The sequence below is a fragment of the Rhamphochromis longiceps genome, linkage group LG17, assembly GCF_057381845.1.
Source record: "Rhamphochromis longiceps isolate RC_006_pf linkage group LG17, R_longiceps_female_GT1.1, whole genome shotgun sequence".
NCBI classification, from domain to species: Eukaryota; Metazoa; Chordata; class Actinopteri; order Cichliformes; family Cichlidae; genus Rhamphochromis; species Rhamphochromis longiceps.
The window spans coordinates 32,904,733-32,924,613 of NC_140573.1; the positions used below are offsets into that span (position 1 = coordinate 32,904,733).

Below are 19,881 nucleotides of genomic sequence, written 5' to 3' on the forward strand. Positions count from 1 at the left end.
CAGCTCCCTTCTTGCATCTCTCTTTCTCTCTCCCTCTCTAATAATCTCCCTCTCACATGGGGGCTGGTGTGTCTTCTTTAAGCTCACGTTCTCTACAAGAGGCCAGTGAGCTTCAGAGCAGGGACCCCCACTAGGGGGTGGGGCACTGGCCAACCCCCAAAATTTGCTGGTCCCCAAGTGGGCCCCCTGGCAAGATTGTCCTATGTTGGTAATAATTTAAAAAAAACAACAAAAAAAAATGATCACAAGAGAGAGGATGACATCCTACAATGAGTTGAAACATTAACTTGTTATTTGTTCCTGCAATATACAGTTTTTGCCCTTCGTATTACGTCACTTTGTATGTCCCTCCAGATTTCCTGTCGTCAACCCCTCCCCTCTACTGAACCCCTGCACTGTTCTGTTTTTGGTGTGCCACCTAAATATTTTTAGTGGCCCCCATATGGCCACCCCTATGAAAAAATTCTGGAGGCAAACTTGTTTCAGGGTTCTGCACAGTATCTTAGCTGTCCCTAGGACTGCACTCTAATGGACAGAGACCTCTGATGTTGTGGATGGAATGCTGCTGGAGCCACTCTTCCATTGTGGTGATCACTTTAGGCTTCCTTCAGCCCCAGGTACTTCTTAATCTTCTTGTGCTCATTTTTTCTGATGTTATACTGTCAGATGGGATTTCCACATCTATCACAACTGCTCTCTTTTGCTTCTGATCAGCCACCGCTATATCTGGTTGGTTAACCAGCAGCTGCTTGTCTTGAACTTGAAGTCCCACAGGGTCTTAGCCCCGTTATTCTCAGCTGCTTTTAGTGCCGTGCTCCAGCGGGACTTGAAGACGTATAATCCGCATGAGGCACAGATGTTTTTGTACATTATCCCGGTCACTTGGTTGAGCTTTTCAGTCTACGCTGGCCCCAGCTTGCATCTTACATCCTGCTGTGTACCGGAGTGTCTCAGGGGCATCGTCATGCAGCCTGAACCTTGGGTCCTGTCAACTGTGATAGACATCTGCCTTCATGGATATGGTACTTGGGACCTGTTCATTCCCTGTCATGGTCAGAGTCTCTGTGTGCCCCTTGTCCTTTTTAAGCCTCCGGTACTACCTCTTGATATCAGCCACTTCCTTCCACCTCTGGTCTTTCAAAGTATTTGCTTTTCCTCATCTTTATCACCATATGTCTTCTGCCTGAAGCACTTTCAGACCAGGTTATCCTAAGGGCCATCTTCCTGATGTAGTTAGGGTTAGATGTTCCTTATTTCATCCCAGGTTTTGGTTTTAACACTCCTTATTCTGCTTCATCGCATTGCTCATAGAGCCTTGAGGTGTTGGACTTAGGGTTAAACCCTCTGTGTGTTGTGAGAAGTTTTCCTGTCTTGACATCATTATGATGTATTTCTTTCTGTGTCCAGCTTACTATTCTAGCTGATTATCTAATGATTTTCAAGGCTGAGGTCTTCTTCTTACCACTACCACACTATTTAACTGTTGTAGACCGTTGTGGTGTGTACTATACTCAGGTACATGTAGGTGTCCTGTAAGTGTCCTGATGACATTTGCTACACTCATCCAGCTTTGGCACTGACAGTGAGTTGATGTCATCCATGCGTAGGAGGTGGCTGATGGTCACTCCATTTTTGAGTGTGCTTCCATATTCACTCTTTAAGCTGGCTGAGGGGAGTTTGGGACACAGCAAAACAGCAGCATCACCTTTGTACGTGCGACACTTGGTGGTGAGTTGTGCAATGGCCTTTGAGTTAACTTCCAGTGTTGTTTTCCTCAGCTGCTTGAGTTCTTGAAGGTTATCAGTGAGGGTTAAAGTGTCAAGAACTCTAGGATCCGCGAGGGCATTGAGGCTTTGTTGCAGTCAATCCAGGGGGTGCTCAGATTAGTCTGGCTAGAGTCTTGGATGACTGCTCTGTCGTATAGTGCTGGTGGATTTGTCCTCTGCTTTTCCTTCTGATGCCCTTCTGAGCATTATTCCTGTGCTGTTATGATGCCTGAGAGGCAGGTTATCAACTAGGTGTTTGAAGGAGTTGTACCCCTGTGGGGACCTGCCTGCTCCTAGGTAATCATATAATCAGATCAGATCTTTATGCTGTCCAGCTGTCCAGCTGTTCACGCCTTGCTGTCTGACTTAGTGATGTTACTTTTTTCTGCTTTGGATCTGAGGGATTGCTGCTGCTTTCTGGTCCAGCAGCCATTTGGCATTTGTGTTTTAGGGATGCCTCCTTCCCACAGATGTTCTTTCATTATTGCACAGTCACAGCTCTACTCCTTCTGTTATGGCACAATATACATGGCCATTAAGAGCAAAAAGACAAAAAGGGTGATGCACAAAAGGGTGGAGACACCAGGAGGTCAATGCCAGGAGTTGCAAGCCTATTTTCTGTGTATCTGAGTCGCTCTTTTTTACATCCATCTCTATCTATCTATCTTTACCTCAATTTCTTTTTATTTGTTCATTTTTGTGCACTTTCTCCTACCTCTCTCTCCCTCTCTGGCAGCTCTTCTGTGCTTCCATCTCACCACAATGCCTCAAAGATTGCATGTGTGCATGCATGTCTATGAGTGTGTGTCTATGTTATGCACTGCCGCTTTGCTCCAATTTTTTGCACCACACAGGCTGCCTAGGTGTGTGTGTGTCCCTTCAACAATGCTTTTCTTTTCTGCCAGCTCTGCAGTCTGACATAGGAGATTTTTCAGTCCGTGTGCTCTCTCTCCCTCAGTAGTCAGCATTTTGGCATTTTCTCAATGCACTCTGTCATCTTTTGGCATGAATAGTCTGCATATTGTTGTGTGTGTTTATGTGTGTGCTTGTGTCTGTGGATGTGTGTGTGCATGCATTAGCCTGACAGGATCTCTCCATGTCTCTGTGTTTGTACCGGGACCCATGAAAGTGTAAAACAGTTCATTTTCAATCCTAGAAATTACTCTCGGTGGTGTGGATATACAGTGCGTATACCAATGCCAGAGCAATGAGCAAATACGAGACTGAGCACAATCACCTGAGTCCTCCCGCAAGACAAGAGCTATTCAAACAATTTAACCAGAATTTGTTCAAATGTTTTTACCTGTTAAGACTTGTGTTAAATTGGTGTGAAACTCACTCTGGAAAACACGGGACTTCTTTAAGAAAAGCAAAAGTCACTCAAGCAAGCTGTAGTCTTAAAAAAACTCTAACTGGACTTAGTCAAAATCTAAAACCAAACATAAGACCAAAATAAATCTTAAAATACTTGAGCTTTCATACCGAGACGTGTCTTTGAAATATCAACGCTTGAATGAGAAAAATAAAAAATATTCAGGACACAGATGACTCGCCAACAGTTGATAAATGTGCTGCCAAACAGATTTTTACTCACCAGCTGGCTCCCACATCAAAGATATTTTAAATAACGAAAAAGATTTAATTCCAAATTTAGGTTGCGTTCATTTTATTAATCTCACATTATTTTGGTCGCTTGCCACTCGTACACAGAACAGCTTAGATTTGAATCCTCTGAACAATCCTTTTCAAATAAAATTTAGCAAAGTACGTCTTCCCAAGTAAAAATAAGATAATAATAAAATTTTCTATAAACTGCAGGGACTCCTGCACAATTCATCTTTGAGAGAATATGAACATCACAATGCTGATGTTCTATTGTAGAAGGCCAAGGTGAGATCAAGACAAGGGAGAAAAATGGATGAATGGATGGTTGCACCTAAGCTTTTGTATGTCTTACGTCTCTCAGTGCTACTTGAAATACTTGTAACTAAGTGAGTTTACTGGAAATGATTAGAAAATGCACATAGCTGTCTACACAGTGTACATCAAAGTAGAAACCAAGGCATGAAATAATTACATGGAGGCCCACAAAACTGGATGCTGTCAACGAACGATAAACTGAAGGTGTCCAGCTCCATCTCAAGGTCTTATTAATGAATGCAATGAATGATCCTGGGCCAACAGGTAACCAGGATCCCAATGGGTACTAGCAATGAGAGCCAAGGGCAACCATCAGTGCTACACTTCAACGACTGGGCCTTCATCAAAGTAGCCAACTGGAGGCCATCCCTCAATAAAAAGTCACATGACAGCCAGCTGTTAGCCTCCCAGAGGTTTTTGATTATGCCTTAATCAAACAAAGATTGAACATATTAGCCAAAAATCAAAACAGATTATGTGGGAACAGCCAGCACTGAGCATCCCCATTAATATCGCCGCTAAAGTTAAGCATGGTGGTGGTAGGATCATTCATGTGGGGAGGAGCATATTGCCACAAAAACACTACAACACACAAAAATCTAATGATACTGGACCTGATTTAGAGTCTGGTCCTGAAGCTAAGGCATGATCTGTGACGCTTGTCGAATCACTCCTGGGTTGACTTGAGGCTCTCATAACTGCAAAAGATACCTTGAGTAATATATAAAAGGATTATATCAGACTGTTATTATCAGTAAATTAACAAAACGCCCCAAAATTGTTTTATGCAGATTAGTAACACAAAAAATTAAAAATAAAACATGAATTGAATCTATTTTAAGATGATTCTGAAGCATAAAAAAATGTTGAAAGAGTTGAAATTGGAAGGCTGTCAACTTTGTGAGAGTATACTAGGTTTATTTTAAGGCGAGGGTACAACTTCTGCTAAGCATATAGAAATTATGGTTTGGGTCAAAGTACAGCCCTGAGAAATGAATGTAAGTCAACTGAATGTCCTCCCAAGTGATGGCAACAGGACTGCGTGTGTTCTGACCTGACACAGAAGAAGGCTTCCCAGGGATTTACAGGCCATATGAATCAATTCGGAGACGAGCATTAAATCAGGCCAGACCAGCCGAGACTTCCGCTGTTTCATCCCCTGATGAGCATGTGAAAGTTGTTCTGACCCACACCGTGTCTGTGTGTCTTACTATAACTTTCTATGGGCCAATTTCTTATTGGTGTTACTCTGATATGTGTGAGTGCATATAGAGCTCTTCCGTGTCACAAAGACATTCAGTTCTCCGTCCCAGAGGGTGGAGAAGTTGCTTTTGACATTCATTTGAAGCATGTGTATAAGGGTGAGTGAGGCAGAGAGCAAAAATGTGTTTGTGTCAGAGTGTTTGTTTTTCTCTACATGACCATGCTCATGAATTTCTGTATGTGTGCACATCTGCTGTGTGTGCGTATTTGTTTGTGTGTTAATTTCTCCAGGGAGGGGATTAGGAGACCAGTGTAGTTTTGAACTCCAGGGCACAGGGAATCTGGAGATCTGGCCCAGCCTCAGTGGCTTCTCCCTGGGCTTTCTGATCAGGGATTCAGCCTCTCCCAGGTTTCCTGTCCAACAAGAATTTTCTCAGTTGCGCCACTTGCACTCACACTCCAAGAAAACACAATGCCATTTTACTCTTAACAGAGTTGATTTAAATCCGAGCAACAAATTAACCTTTTTTCTTTGTGACATAGATTCGATCGTGGGACGATCATGGCTCAAGAGTTGGCAGTTTGTCTTATAATCGGAAGGTTGCCGGTTTGAGCCCTGGCTCCGACAGTCTTAGTCGTTGTGTTCTTGGGCAAGACATTTCACCCGTTGCCTACTGGTGGTGGTCAGAGGGCCCGGTGGCGCCAGTGTCTGGCAGCCTCGCCTCTGTCAGTGCGCCCCAGGGTGGCTGTGGCTACAATGTAGCTTGCCATCACCAGTGGGTGGATGACTGAATGTAGTGTAAAGCGCTATACAGACACAGGCCATTTACCATAAATTTGACAAGGTATGTAAACATTTCTCAGAGAGCTTTTGACTTCAGATTGACATGACAGCATCACACAGTTTCTGCTGATTTGTTAATTGCACATTGGATTGAGATTTCCTCCATACCATTACACTACCAGCAACACCATAAATTGCTGATACAAGGCAGGATGAAGCCATGCTTTCATGTTGTTTACACCAAGTTATGACCCCATCATCATTCAGATGGTGGGGTCATAAGGTGTTTTGTGTTCAAAGATGCTTCTGGTTGAAGTGGTTCAAAGCTCTGGTCTGGCCATTCTCCTCTGACCTCTGACATCAACAACGCACTTTTGCTCAGAGAACTGCTGCACACTGGATATTTTCTCTTCTTCCGACCATTCTCTGTAAACCGAAGACATGTTTGTGTGGGGAAAACCCCAAAAGATCAGCAAATCTAAAAAAGTCAGACCAGCCTGTTTGGCACCAACAGCCATGTCACGTTCAAAGTCACATAAATCACCTTTCTTCCCCTTTTTCATGCTCGGTTTGAACTTCCCAAAGTTGTCTTGACCATGTCTACATGCCTAAAAGCATTGAGTTGCTGACATGTGTTTGGCTGATTAAATATTTGCGTTAACAAGCAGCTGCTTTAGAAGATGAATTTAATCATCCTGATGTCACCCCTTGTTTGCGGAGTACAGCTTTGAAGGACTGAGTTTGACTAAAGTGTCTGTTTGTGTCGTTTGAATCAGATCGAAGTGTTTATCACGTATTGCTTGCTAATATGATAAGCAAGGTGAATCCATAAGCTGTATGCATCACACAGACACAAAACAGAGCAGAAAATAACAGCAAATCATAGCATTTGTGTCATACTCTCATTAAAAATGGTTGTTTGTGGTCACCATTGGCACAAACATGAATGAAGTCCAGTTCACTTAGGTGGTACCTAACAGACAGCTAATCAACCTGGAACAGGATTATTGGTAGGTTGCCTATGCATATGTGCTTCTGTGCAAAGAAAAGCACATAGTTGGACGGAGATGACACTGCAGTTAGGTTAAATGCTGACTGGCTACAAAATGGGCTTGAACAGGAAAAGGAGCGACAGCAGAGTCCACCACATAAAGAGAAGTGCGAAAAAACAGTAGCGATTTCTTTTTTTTAAAACTGCATGAAAAACACGATAGCAGCTGCAGTTGCCACTTCCTATTTATTTTAATTCTGGGTAGCTGTTGATGACAGCTAGCAAGTACAATGTGTAGACCAACCACCAAAGTCCCTTTAGTCTGCACCCATTTGTCAGTCCAAGCTGCCACACGTTATGCCTTAATACAATTTAATTGGGTGAATGGCATAAAAATTGACCCCCGTAAAGAGGCACATCAGCTGTAAAGACTTTCATAGACAGCTGGTTATGCAAATTGTAAATTTGGGCATTTGAAATGGGGCGATACAAGTATTGACCCACATTTGGAGCCATTCACAATTAGCCATTTTAGGCAACTGTGGTTTTTGGTACTTCCTCTGTCGGCTTTAATTCTCAGACCCAGTTATTGTGCACTTGTTTGCAATATTTTAAATGGCTTTGTTTTTGGCAAAGTAATACAAAACCATATACTTTAACTTGATTTGCCTTTAGCTGAACCAACTCTACTGTCCAAGTATGTTGACATACAAGAAATAGTTGTCCTATATATATATTTATAGAAATAGATATGCAATCAAGGCTAACAAAAATTGCTCATGTGGTAACACAGAGCAGCAGATATACAGTACCGAGACACACTTTATGGACATGTTAAATGAAGAACAGTAAAGAGTAAAAAGAAAGTGTTGGTGTTCGTGACATTAAAGAAAAGGGAACGTGAGAGCGACTTCTTATGGACGCCTTTCTGCACATCTGATTGGAGAGAGGGACAGATAAGAACAAAGACGGCAATCTGACTTTCAGACTGAGAGAGAGAAACAGAAACGCGTGAGAGATATTGAGAGATGAAGGAGGCACGGGCTTCGTAGTGGAGTAACAGAACAAAGCAGAAGGATGCAGAGAAACAGATGGTGATACAGGGCAGAGAGATGTGTGAGAACGAGGGAAAAGGAGACAGAAAGACTGCGATGGAGAAGTGTAGAGAAGATATATTTAGAGAAAGAGGGAGAGAGAGTTTTAGCCTCCCAGCTAGAGGCATGACTCATCTTCTGCCAGCTGACAGAAGGATGGATGGAGACAAGGAAAGGGGGTGGGGGTGGTGGCGGGGTGGACAGAGCTGGGAAGAGGAGGGATGGAGCAGATGAAGGAAGAGAGGGGAGCGCAAGTGTGACGGAGGAGGGCGACAGACAGGGAAAGGGGGACAGCACACAGAGAGAGAGGGGTGATGAAGGGTGGAAAACAGAATAGAAGAGAATGAGTTTCCACAGGCCATTTTACATGCAACCACACATGTACACTGAAAAAACAAAGAGACAGATATAAAGCCCAGGGCCCATCTCAGCTGCTTCCAAGTCCCGCTGAACTTCCCCCAGGGGTGTATGTGTGTGTGAGAGTGAGAGAGGATGATATAAGCAGCAGATTTCCCCGCAGCAGTCTGTTGCCGCACACGTGTGTGATTGTGTACGTGCACATGTGTGTGTTTTGGAAAGGGAACAGAGACATGAAGAGCACTCGGGATGACAGAAAGAAGGCGAGAGCGGCGCTGGTATAGTAAGCGAAGCAGGTAGTTTCGTCATCACGTGCGGCTGTGGCTGAATTTCAGTTCTTTCTCTTGCTGCTTTCTTTGTTGAGCGTCTGCACAAAAGTTGGTAAATATTATATATTTGTTCCAGCTTGTTCTTCTTGTTGTTTTCCAAAGAAAACAGCGGGGGCTTAAAGCTGTGCGTGGAATAGGAGAGGCTTCATTTGAAAATACAGTTTCTGTCATGGCACAGTAGACAGAGTAGGTGTGCTAGGTGATAAATCACTGCAAACCCTTCATTAAACACATTCAGTAAAATCTAATCTGGCTGTGTGTTTATTGTGGAAATGGATTAATTATATAGTGCGTAGAATATTAGTTGTTAGTTGGCAGCATTGTTTATAAAGAAGACTATTCCTCAACTGTTCAACTGGTGTTTGAACTCGCTGTATATCCAGACATCTGCATTGCAAAAGCCTCATTGAGAAAACCCTTGAATCCCTGCGGGCATCTACAGGCTCAATGTTCTGCAGCTCTGCAGGACTTCTGACCTTCAGATAGAAGTAGCAGAAAAATCACAGTCTTTTTTGCCTATTGAATGCAATAAACTTGTTTATGCTCATACTATATCTTTATTGTGAACAAATTACATAAACACCTCTTGCATTTAGAGGGCAGCAACCAAAGAGAATTTCAGGCATTTGTGCTTTACGTGTTCATAAAACATGTAAATCTTTAATCGTACTTGACGTTTTTCCAATAGCTGTAGTTACTATGAGTTTGACCCATGGATGGTAAAATTCTCATGTCATATCTGCAGATTTTTCTCTTCTGGCTTCAGTCGTAAGTCATTAGAAGGCATGGGAAATCACTTGTGATATTAAGTCGGCCTTGAATAATTAAAATGCAGTTAAATGTTGCGCCAAATCACAAAAACTCTTTATATTGTAAGACAAAGACCCTACAATAATACAAAGTTAAATGTGAATGCATTAGTGATAATCATAAACAAAACAATAACGGTCACTGTTGGGTCCAGTTTTTGATACGTTGTAATTATAATATATGAAATTGTGTATCGGAAATTCCCGCATACTCATCATAGGTATGAATGTGATTTTTCTGTGGTGGAATAATTGTACAGCGTACAGCATTAATGAATTTCAAAAACAAGAATTGGATGCACAAGTTTTGGACAATTAATTTTCGATTTTCTCTAAACCACAAAGGGTCAAAATTACCATAAAATGAGTCAAATCTTTTAATAAGTGGTGCTGAAACCTCTACAATGTCTTTTAATTTGACAAGGCCAAGGCCTATTAACCTCTCATTAATGATTATGATTGACTGCAACTGGTAGTTTCTCTTTGCCAGCATAAAAATGATTTGTTTGACAGCAAGTCCAAGGACCTCGGTGAAGATTGATGGAGGAGTACTGTAGATTTCATAACGCGGGACGCCATTTCTAAATAACTGCAGATTCCAAGTTCTTCAGATGTGTCACCACGTTGCACAAGTCTGGAAAAAGACCCGAACTGTCAGCCTCATTTGAAAGAAAACTGGTTAGGATGTTCAGGAACAGTCCAGGAACCACCAAAGCTTAAGCCTGCCATGAACTGGAAAATGCTGAACCACCAGCATCATTGTCCATAGTGAAACCAGTTTTACATTGTCATGGACTGAGAGGATCCCGACCAAGAAAGATAAAAAAAAATCAACACCTTCAGGCACCACTGAAATTCACAGCTACCCACATGGACGAGCCAAATGCCCTCTGAGGAAAGGTTTTACGGTCAGACCTGACAAAGTTTTTCAAGGTGAGGCTTTCAAACCTAACAACACTGCACCATACGCCATGTATGGTGGTTGTAGCATCATGATCTGGGGCTGTTTTGCTGCCAGTGGTACATTGCAAAAAGCGGATGAAAAAATAAAAGAGGACTCGCCCCAAATTCTCCAACTTCACCCCAAGTCAACAGCTAGACTGTTGAAACTTCGACACAGCTGGGTGCTCCCACAGAACAATGACCCCAAACACAAATCGAAACTGGTTTTGGAATGGATAAAGCGGGCTAATATTAAGATGCTTTGCCAAAGCCCCCAACCTCAACACTATTGAAGAAATTGTTTGCCAAAACGAGTGGTCAAATATCCAGCCACAAATATGCCAGATGCTTGTTGATGGCTACCAAAAGCATCTGATCGTGGTGCAACAACCTAAGGGATATTTATATCCCTTAGGTTGTTGCACCACGATTTGTGAATTACAGAAAATCTCAAATAAATGCAAACTCGTACACCCAATTCTTCTTTTTTAAAGCCATCAAAGATGTATGCTGTACAATCACTTCACCCTGGAAAAAGATGGGTTCAAAGAAGTTAACAAAAGCCTGAAATTACCATGAAATTCATGCTTATGATGAGTGAATACAAACTTCTGACCACAGCATTAGTATTTAGTTACCTTTTAAATAAAATGTTGTAATTGGTTTTACTTTAATTTAATAATAGACTATTTTAAATCAAATTTTACTATAAACTGCCTAAATGGACTGTGTTAGTACTGATGCAGTAGCCCAGACAGGAAACACCATCTGATTTTGATGTAAGCTCAGGTGGTCTCCTTGACTCAAACACAAGGCCAAGGTTTTCCTGCTTCCTACAAAAATAAAAGCAGGTACATTAAAAAAAAAAAGTGCCCAACATGATTAGACAAAGTCTCGATTGTCTTTCAGTTGCTGAGTCTACTTTAAATATTTCCCTCTAAATACAACCAGTTCGCAGCAGTGACAGTGATTTAAAAATAATAATATTTAGCATTTTGTCCCGAGCAGCTTCCAGGCAATCAGCTCAGGCTCCGTCAGCTGCCGCTTCCCCTGCAGGAGAGAACGGGCTGGTTGTTTTGCTGAATTCTGGCACTGTAGGCAATAAGAAGTGAGGCTGTTGTTAATCCAGCGAGGAGCTGCCGACTTTCTCAGGCATTGCTCCCTGTTGCATGGCTATTGCTCATATCCTCTAGGGACAAGTCCCCCCCTCTCTTCTCTCTCCACTCCCCTCTCTCTCTCTCTCTCTGTATCCATTACTTGGGCACTCCCTCTCTCTTTCACCCTCTCTATTTTCCCTCCTTCATCTCACTTTGTCCAACTTTTCTGTGCCTCTCACCCACCCCACCCTTCGTCTTTTTTACCCTTTCCTTTGACTGTGTCGAGCGCTACGGATAAACTGCGCCTCCTTGTGTTTCTACACGAGCATCACAAGTTGGCAGTAAACCAGTCTCAGCTGACACACATCATGCTTGCGCCGCTCCTGTAGTTCTGAAGCTGTAGGTCATGTCCCAGAATAGGTGGTTGACCTGTTTTTCTCTTTAGTGCCGAAATCAATCTGATTATTTTTAATTACACGGATTCTCATGAGGAGAGTCCTCTTTATATTTGTAGACATTTCTCCAAAATGCAGATTCAGCTTCAGGAAAGGGGTTAGAAAAAAACAGTGCGCGGAAGACTTGAAGTGACTGAAAGTGACTTGTTTCTTATTTGATTTGACTTTTAAAATTAAAGTTAAAGGTTAAAGGTAACCTTTACTGACAAATGCTGTGCAGCAAGGCATCAGTAGATGGAGCTGCAGTGTCGTTCAAACTGCGTGCTGTGTCCCAGCCTCTCATTATGTTCACTTACAGTACCATATACATAATGGCGTGTATGGCACTGAGAATGAGATTAAATAAATGTGCTTACTTTACATCTATAAAATAGCAACATCCTGCAGCACATGCTGTCTCCGTGTAGTCATAAACCGATAGAGTGGAAATGTATTCTTGAAGTATTCAGTTCACTTTAATCCTAATAGCTTTACTGGCATGACTACATGAGTACTACCAGAGCGCTGTATGAAGGCATGGATGCAGACTGACTGAAAAAGAAAATCTGAACGCATGTATTTGGGTCACTGTGTGAGGAGGAGTAGATGTGTGTATCCCAAATGAAGACACAGTTGTCATACAGGGAGTGCAGAATTATTAGGCAAGTTCTATTTTTGAGGAATAATTTTATTATTGAACAACAACCATGTTCTCAATGAACCCAAAAAACTCATTAATATCAAAGCTGAATGTTTTTGGAAGTAGTTTTTAGTTTTAGCTATTTTAGGGGGATATCTGTGTGTGCAGGTGACTATTACTGTGCATAATTATTAGGCAACTTAACAAAAAACAAATATACCCATTTCAATTATTTATTTTTACCAGTGAAAACAATATAACATCTCCGCATTCACAAATATACATTTCTGACATTCAAAAACAAAAACAAATCAGCGACCAATATAGCACCTTTCTTTGCAAGGACACTCAAAAGCCTGCCATCCATGGATTCTGTCAGTGTTTTGATCTGTTCACCATCAACATTGCGTGCAGCAGCAACCACAGCCTCCCAGACACTGTTCAGAGAGGTGTACTGTTTTCCCTCCTTGTAAATCTCACATTTGATGATGGACCACAGGTTCTCAATGGGGTTCAGATCAGGTGAACAAGGAGGCCATGTCATTAGTTTTTCTTCTTTTATACCCTTTCTTGCCAGCCACGCTGTGGAGTACTTGGACGCGTGTGATGGAGCATTGTCCTGCATGAAAATCATGTTTTTCTTGAAGGATGCAGACTTCTTCCTGTACCACTGCTTGAAGAAGGTGTCTTCCAGAAACTGGCAGTAGGACTGGGAGTTGAGCTTGACTCCATCCTCAACCCGAAAAGGCCCCACAAGCTCATCTTTGATGATACCAGCCCAAACCAGTACTCCACCTCCACCTTGCTGGCGTCTGAGTCGGCCTGGAGCTCTCTGCCCTTTACCAATCCAGCCACGGGCCCATCCATCTGGCCCATCAAGACTCACTCTCATTTCATCAGTCCATAAAACCTTAGAAAAACCAGTCTTTGAGATATTTCTTGGCCCAGTCTTGACGTTTCAGCTTGTGTGTCTTGTTCAGTGGTGGTCGTCTTTCAGCCTTTCTTACCTTGGCCATGTCTCTGAGTATTGCACACCTTGTGCTTTTGGGCACTCCAGTGATGTTGCAGCTCTGAAATATGGCCAAACTGGTGGCAAGTGGCATCTTGGCAGCTGCACGCTTGACTTTTCTCAGTTCATGGGCAGTTATTTTGCGCCTTGGTTTTTCCACACGCTTCCTGCGACCCTGTTGACTATTTTGAATGAAACGCTTGATTGTTCGATGATCACGCTTCAGAAGCTTTGCAATTTTGAGACTGCTGCATCCCTCTGCAAGATATCTCACTATTTTTGACTTTTCTGAGCCTGTCAAGTCCTTCTTTTGACCCATTTTGCCAAAGGAAAGGACGTTGCCTAATAATTATGCACACCTGATATAGGGTGTTGATGTCATTAGACCACACCCCTTCTCATTACAGAGATGCACATCACCTAATATGCTTAATTGGTAGTAGGCTTTTGAGCCTATACAGCTTGGAGTAAGACAACATGCATGAAGAGGATGAAGTGGACAAAATACTCATTTGCCTAATAATTCTGCACTCCCTGTAGAGACCTCGGAGTGAAATGTCACTGGCGAAAGTCAAAATAAAGAAGTTTTCATCTACAACTTTGTGCAGTTTTGGTTTTGTTGGGCTCGAAGAGTCCGTTTATTCCGCTGTCAGACTTTAACCCGCTCACATAAAACACTGCAGAATGTCAGTCACATGTGACTGCCACATAGATCACTTAAAAACAAAATGTGTGTATGCGTGTGCGTGTTGGGGAAGTTTATTGCAGGTCTATTATTATGCAGAGACGAGAGACACCCCACTCTCTGTTAGTGCGCTCCACTTTGACACCGACAGAAACTCCATGTTTAGTGAACGGGGAAATACACATCCCCGTTCACTAAACCTCTCTCAGTGAATTGTTTAAAAAGAGAAATTCGATATTTTTGATCCTCATAGGTTTTTACGCACCCGGGATACACCTTAAGTTGTTAATTAGATATTTTTTTGTCTTATTTTACACAATTAACGTATATATAGGCAGCAAAGGATTTTCACCATCATTTTGTGTGTTAAATTATGCTACTATAAAGTTTCGTTACGTAGCCTATAGCCACTATAACCTGTGGGCAGTGTGTCGTAATATTCTCGTATCCCGTCGTTGTTTCTGAACTTGGTGAACCTTATGGTGGTTTTAAAAGTGGTCAATGCTCTAACGAAGCCCAGTATATACCTGCTTGATTAATGTTCTGAGTAGTTTCTCTGGACTTCAGGAACTCCAGTCTTTTCCTTTTTCTTCCCTCCGGTTGTGGACGCGCTCTTTTGAGAGGCATTGAACCACATTAAACAGCCTATTCCTCCGCAGGTTCACCGCCCACCGACCCATCGTAGTTTGCTTTTGACCGGGTTATGAATTGAGGAGAACTCGCTTCAACACGCCTTCTCTTTACTTCTAGACTTTTCATTACTCCTGAACGCGCTCGCGTGTGTGTGTCCAGCTACAAATGTGAAATGTTTGTGTGTAAGACGTGGTAGCATCGCCTTTTATATTTGCTGACCAAAAGAGAGAGGATTAGGCGATTTTGAAGCACTCACCTTTTATTCAAACAAATTATTCACTTCAGCTAGTCAAAGGAATCTGACCCACGTGAACTTTTTTTGTAGGGTTGATTGAGGTTTTTCCAAAACGTTCGACCCCCATCACGTCTTTCAACTTTGTTCGCTTATTGCGTTTAAACGCCCCAGAGTAATCCCTCTACTAAAATATATTTTATATATACAGTTTAAACACTGAAACACTGTCCTGATTACATTTCACCCAGACATAAACGTAAATAAATAAACACTTTTCATTTTTAATTTAACTTAGTAAAATGTCCCAACTTGATGGACCGTTTATTAAACGCTGATCAGAGAGGGGGAAAGGGATTAGAAAAGGTATTAGCTGTGTTATTCTGGAGGTGATGCTTAAAATGGTCACCAGAGATAATCTCTGTCTATCTAACAAGTTTTTGCTCATGTCAAATCCCAGTGAACAACAACCTCATAGTCCTCACAGGTGTTAGAAGTGGTTTGGCGTTGAAAGTTCACAGTGTTAAATAGTCATCTGATTTTCTTGCACACAATCACCGGTGCATAATGTATAGAGGACTGAGGAGGGGAGGGCAGAAGAGGGTTCTGAGGTGAAGTGGGGGTGAGAGAAGGAGGAGGAGTGTATACGAGAGAGTGTGTGTGTGCGTGAGAAAGAGATAGTGGTGGTAGTAGTAGAGTGGCCGTAAGGGGACAGGAAGGGCAAGGAACAGTCGCTTTGCTGCTCAATTAGTTTTTTAATATCCTTGTTAATCTTTTCTTGAGGCAAAAACGGGATCGCACTTTTTACTTTTGTACTTTTGTTTTATTTATTTTATCCTAAGGCCCTGGATTTCTCCAGGGAGAATTCATATCGCTCTGTGCGTAAAATCCAAACTCATACCAAAGTATTTTACGCACGACTTAGACCTGGGATTTCAGCGAATAAACTGGATTATTTGACCTTTAGGAAAACGTTAATGTGATTTCAGATTACCCAACGACAGTAAGGTCACCTGAAAATTACAATCTCCGTCTTTTTATTGGATTTTTAAAAATTGCTTTTTGTAAATATAGTTGATCAAACTAGAGACGAGAGGATACAGCAGGCAGAAACAAGTGGTCGGTAGGAGCAGATTTCGTCGTACTCAAACCCGCCGCTTTGCCTCCCGTCAGGCCTCTAAAAAGACTGAGCAGGACGACTCCTCATTCACTGCTCATGTCTCCTCAGCAGAGCACTTTCCCGGCGTTGAAGCGGCGGACCATGGACAACAGGCCTGTCCGGACAAAACGAACCGGTGCCGTCCGACATCTGCTGTTGGCTGCCGCCTTCCTTGTCTGCAGCTCGCAACTGCTGATGGTGGACGCGAACTCGTGGTGGTAAGTAAATGATTGCGCACTGGTTTGCACTGGTTTCTGAAAGTTATGGTTAGTAGAGTAACGGCGACTAAAACGTGGGTGAGTGACCCTCCCCAAATTTTGTGCCGTCAAGAGAGCAAATAAGAAAAACATCAGATTCGCACAATAGACCAATTTTTGTTGATTTCTGTCATGCTGAAGCATAATGAATGGAATTTCTTTGAGCCATGGCTTCACTTTGTGCTGCTTCTTGCATCTGTGCTTGTGTGTGTGTTTTGGGGGTTAGTTTTGCGTGGTGCGCTAGTGGTGGGACACTAACAGTGAATGGAACAAATGTGAAGGCTCTGTCACAATATTTACTCTGGCTGAGCCCCAAATGGCATTGCATGGCGGGCTGCTGCTGTGCCTACAGGATCGCAAATTAGCCACACTTGTTCTTGACTTACAAAAACTTACTGCGGTGGCCCAGTTCAGGGTGGCTCTGTGGAATGATACTCCTAGAGGTCAGAATGAAATTACAGGACCAGATGTCCATCTTAGAAGTCTAGCCGTTAAAACAGCCTGAGATACTCAGTAGTTTGCACTCATGTTCAAGACTAAAAGGGAAACTTTCATAGCCCAGGTGATCTGAATAGATTATTACATGATTTTTCTGTGTTAGGCAGTCAGATTTGAAAGGAAAGGAAGTGGCTGCAGAGATGTTCACCAGAAGACTCTTATCTATATTTTATTGGCCACTTGTACCAATAAACCCAGCATGTGTCTGAATTTTTGCCCTCTGCTGTGCTGACCTCTACTCACAAAGGAGTCACAGATTCCATAAACTCAGTTTGAGGCATTTCTGTTTAAATTTCAACATCTACGGTTTTTTAGTTGAAATGACCTCTGTCTCTCAGGTCACTCGGTCTGACCCCGATGCAGCGGCCAGAGATGTACATTATTGGAGCTCAGCCTCTCTGCAGTCAGCTGTCTGGTCTCTCCCAGGTAAGTTAGTATCTGTGTGCTTTGGAAACGATTCTCCTCTAAGTCAACAAGGCTTTTATTTTGTTAGAATAAAAGCATATCTCAGTTTTGCACCTCTGATTCTTCTGCATGATTTTTTTTTTAAGAATAAGCCTTGATCTTCTTGTCACTTCCTTTTCTGTACCCTTTTGCAACCTAACTGGGGAGCTGGTCGAATAAAAGCGCAATTTCCCTGCAGGTACCACTGAAATATAAAACTGTTAACCAGCTAATGTCTGCTAATCTTATCTCTGCTGCTGCAGGGTCAGAGGAAGCTGTGCCAGCTGTACCAAGACCACATGACCTATATTGGAGATGGAGCCAAGACAGGCATCAAGGAATGTCAGTACCAGTTCAGACAGAGGAGATGGAACTGCAGCACAGTGGACAACACTTCAGTGTTTGGGCGGGTCATGCAGATTGGTGAGTTTACTGTAACTGAGGAGGAAAAAAATGTGATTAAAAGGGCATGACACAGCCTTTAAAAGCTCTCAGACAATATGAGACTAACAGCAAATTACAATCTTGTGTTTTCAGTTCTTTTTCTGGGATTTTATCTTTTCAAAATCTTATCACCAACTATTCTATAAATGCTTACATGTGCTTGTTTTGTATGTCAGCTCTGTTTCTGTTGCTTCTTAAACACAAGATATTTCAAACTGAGCTCCTACCATCCTAGAAAATTCAGATTACATGTGTGTGGGTTTTATGGCCCTCAGTCAAAGCAGACAGATAAAGAAATGTCAGCGGCACCACAGCTAATGTGTGATGGCCTGTTTCAAAACACCATATAAGCAACAGATAACAGAGGCTCAGCATCCAGCCAAAGGCTCGTTTTCAACTACAGCTCTTACTTCATTGTGGCAGCATATGTCTCCTCTCTCTTATAGTTTTATTCTGGTGATTTTTTTTTTTTAAGATTATCAGTTTTAAAAAGAAGATTTATTCCACTTTTTGGTCACATTATATAAAATAGGTAGCTACAGGTTTTGATTACATTTTTTTAGCCTGTAATTGTATCCAATAAAATATGGCATATATAGATATGAGTTATGTGGTAAAAAGACGGGTAACTTGAGGTGAAATAGCACAGTAGAAGTGGAAAGATTGTTGTTTGTTAGTGCAGTGGCATTAAGATTAGCATAAAAGACATATCACATAAATAGTGTTAAGCCAGATGCTACATATAACATATAAATACACATAAAACACACACATATATATATATAAGGACAGTGTAAAATTATTTTTAGAGATATTAAGATGTCAAATTTTTCTCATTATAAAAAGTGGTGTCATTAGAATATAATATGTGTGTAAAATAAATGTCCTTCAAAATGTTCCTATTTCCGCATTTTAGGCATGATAATGCCAAGCGCATGCTGTTCTATTTAAAGAAATCGACCATTAACAATCCCAAGAAATTATAAAATAAAGAGAAACAGAACTCAAATTCAGACTGAAAAACCTCATTAAAAATCCAACATATGACAACATCTGAAATATTCACTTCGACCCAACTATTACCGTGAAAAAAGCCGGTATACTTTACGCAGGCGCACTAAAACGAAAAATGTAGTCCTTCGATCAAAAAGACGGGGAAAAGAAGCAGTCACAAAGGAAGACTTCAGTAGGCATAAAACAGGAAAGGCATGTACGCTTTATGCATATCTCCAGTATTTTAATAAACAGATACCCGGAGCGCAGATTTTCGGATCGATAACTTTCGCGTCTAATTCCCAGCAGGCGATGTGGGAATCGCCTCATCAACAAGTATGTGCCAAATCCGCTGCGGGCTCTCTCACTCTGCTTCCATGCCTGTCTTTCTGTTGACAGTCTAGCTCCAGGTTTATATGGAGGTGTTAGTCGGTCCATTGTCCTGCGGCTCTTCTTTTGAAATGCACTGATGAGCTGACACCGAGCCGGCAGATCCGGACCTGCTATTTGAAGTCTAGGCTCCGCAGTCTCATAAAACCACTCGCTCTCTATCTCCCTGTCTTGTCTGGCTTTCTTTATCCTGCTGCATAACATGAACGGATATTTGCATGCATACCTTCCTGTCTTGACTGGCTGCTGTTGTTTCGGGGCCACAGAAATTGTCTAATATAGAGACCATTGTGCGCTATTTAAATAAGGAAAAAAAAGGAAAGTGAAAGTTTTGCGTTCTGTATATTAGAGTAGGGCATAAATACTAATAAATGGTTTGTATGTGTATAAGAATAATGTGAAGTAGGGTAATATTTAAAAAAAAAAAAAGCTGCAATATTGTAGCTGTAGAGACCATGACAGTAAGGTGATGGTGAGAAAGACAAAAAGCACATTTTGTTTAAATCTTTATTTAAATTGAACTTGAAGGTAAGCGCTGTGTAAGGTTACTCTTTAAATAAGCACTGTTGTAGCAGCTTTATGCTGGAAGCAAGGACAGAGGGTGTAGAGATCACTCAGTAAGGTCGTGCATATGGTATATTTTAAATACAGATATTTTGCCCTTTTCAAACACTCATATTGAAGCTAATCATCTCAGTGAATGCTGCCTCTACCAGGAAAAGCACTTCAAAGCTCCTTGTTATTCTCATGTAAATCATGGTGTTTCAGAGC

At 41.9% G+C, this 19,881-nt stretch overlaps 1 protein-coding gene across 7 annotated transcripts in view; it reads left to right on the top strand.

Moving 5' to 3' along the window:
• Positions 1-19,881, top strand: part of wnt5b (wingless-type MMTV integration site family, member 5b) — an 84,170-nt gene that overhangs the window by 56,932 nt on the left and 7,357 nt on the right. For 2 of the 7 annotated variants that reach the window (XM_085387261.1, XM_085387262.1), the window contains 3 exons: positions 16,154-16,302; positions 17,178-17,265; positions 17,547-17,706. In XM_085387261.1, coding sequence (XP_085243387.1) covers positions 16,154-16,302; positions 17,178-17,265; positions 17,547-17,706 — 397 coding nt within the window. Of the gene's footprint in view, positions 1-15,598; positions 16,049-16,153; positions 16,303-17,177; positions 17,266-17,546; positions 17,707-19,881 lie in introns of those variants that run through there. The other 5 variants (XM_085387263.1, XM_085387264.1, XM_085387265.1 and 2 more) reach the window with 4 other exon arrangements.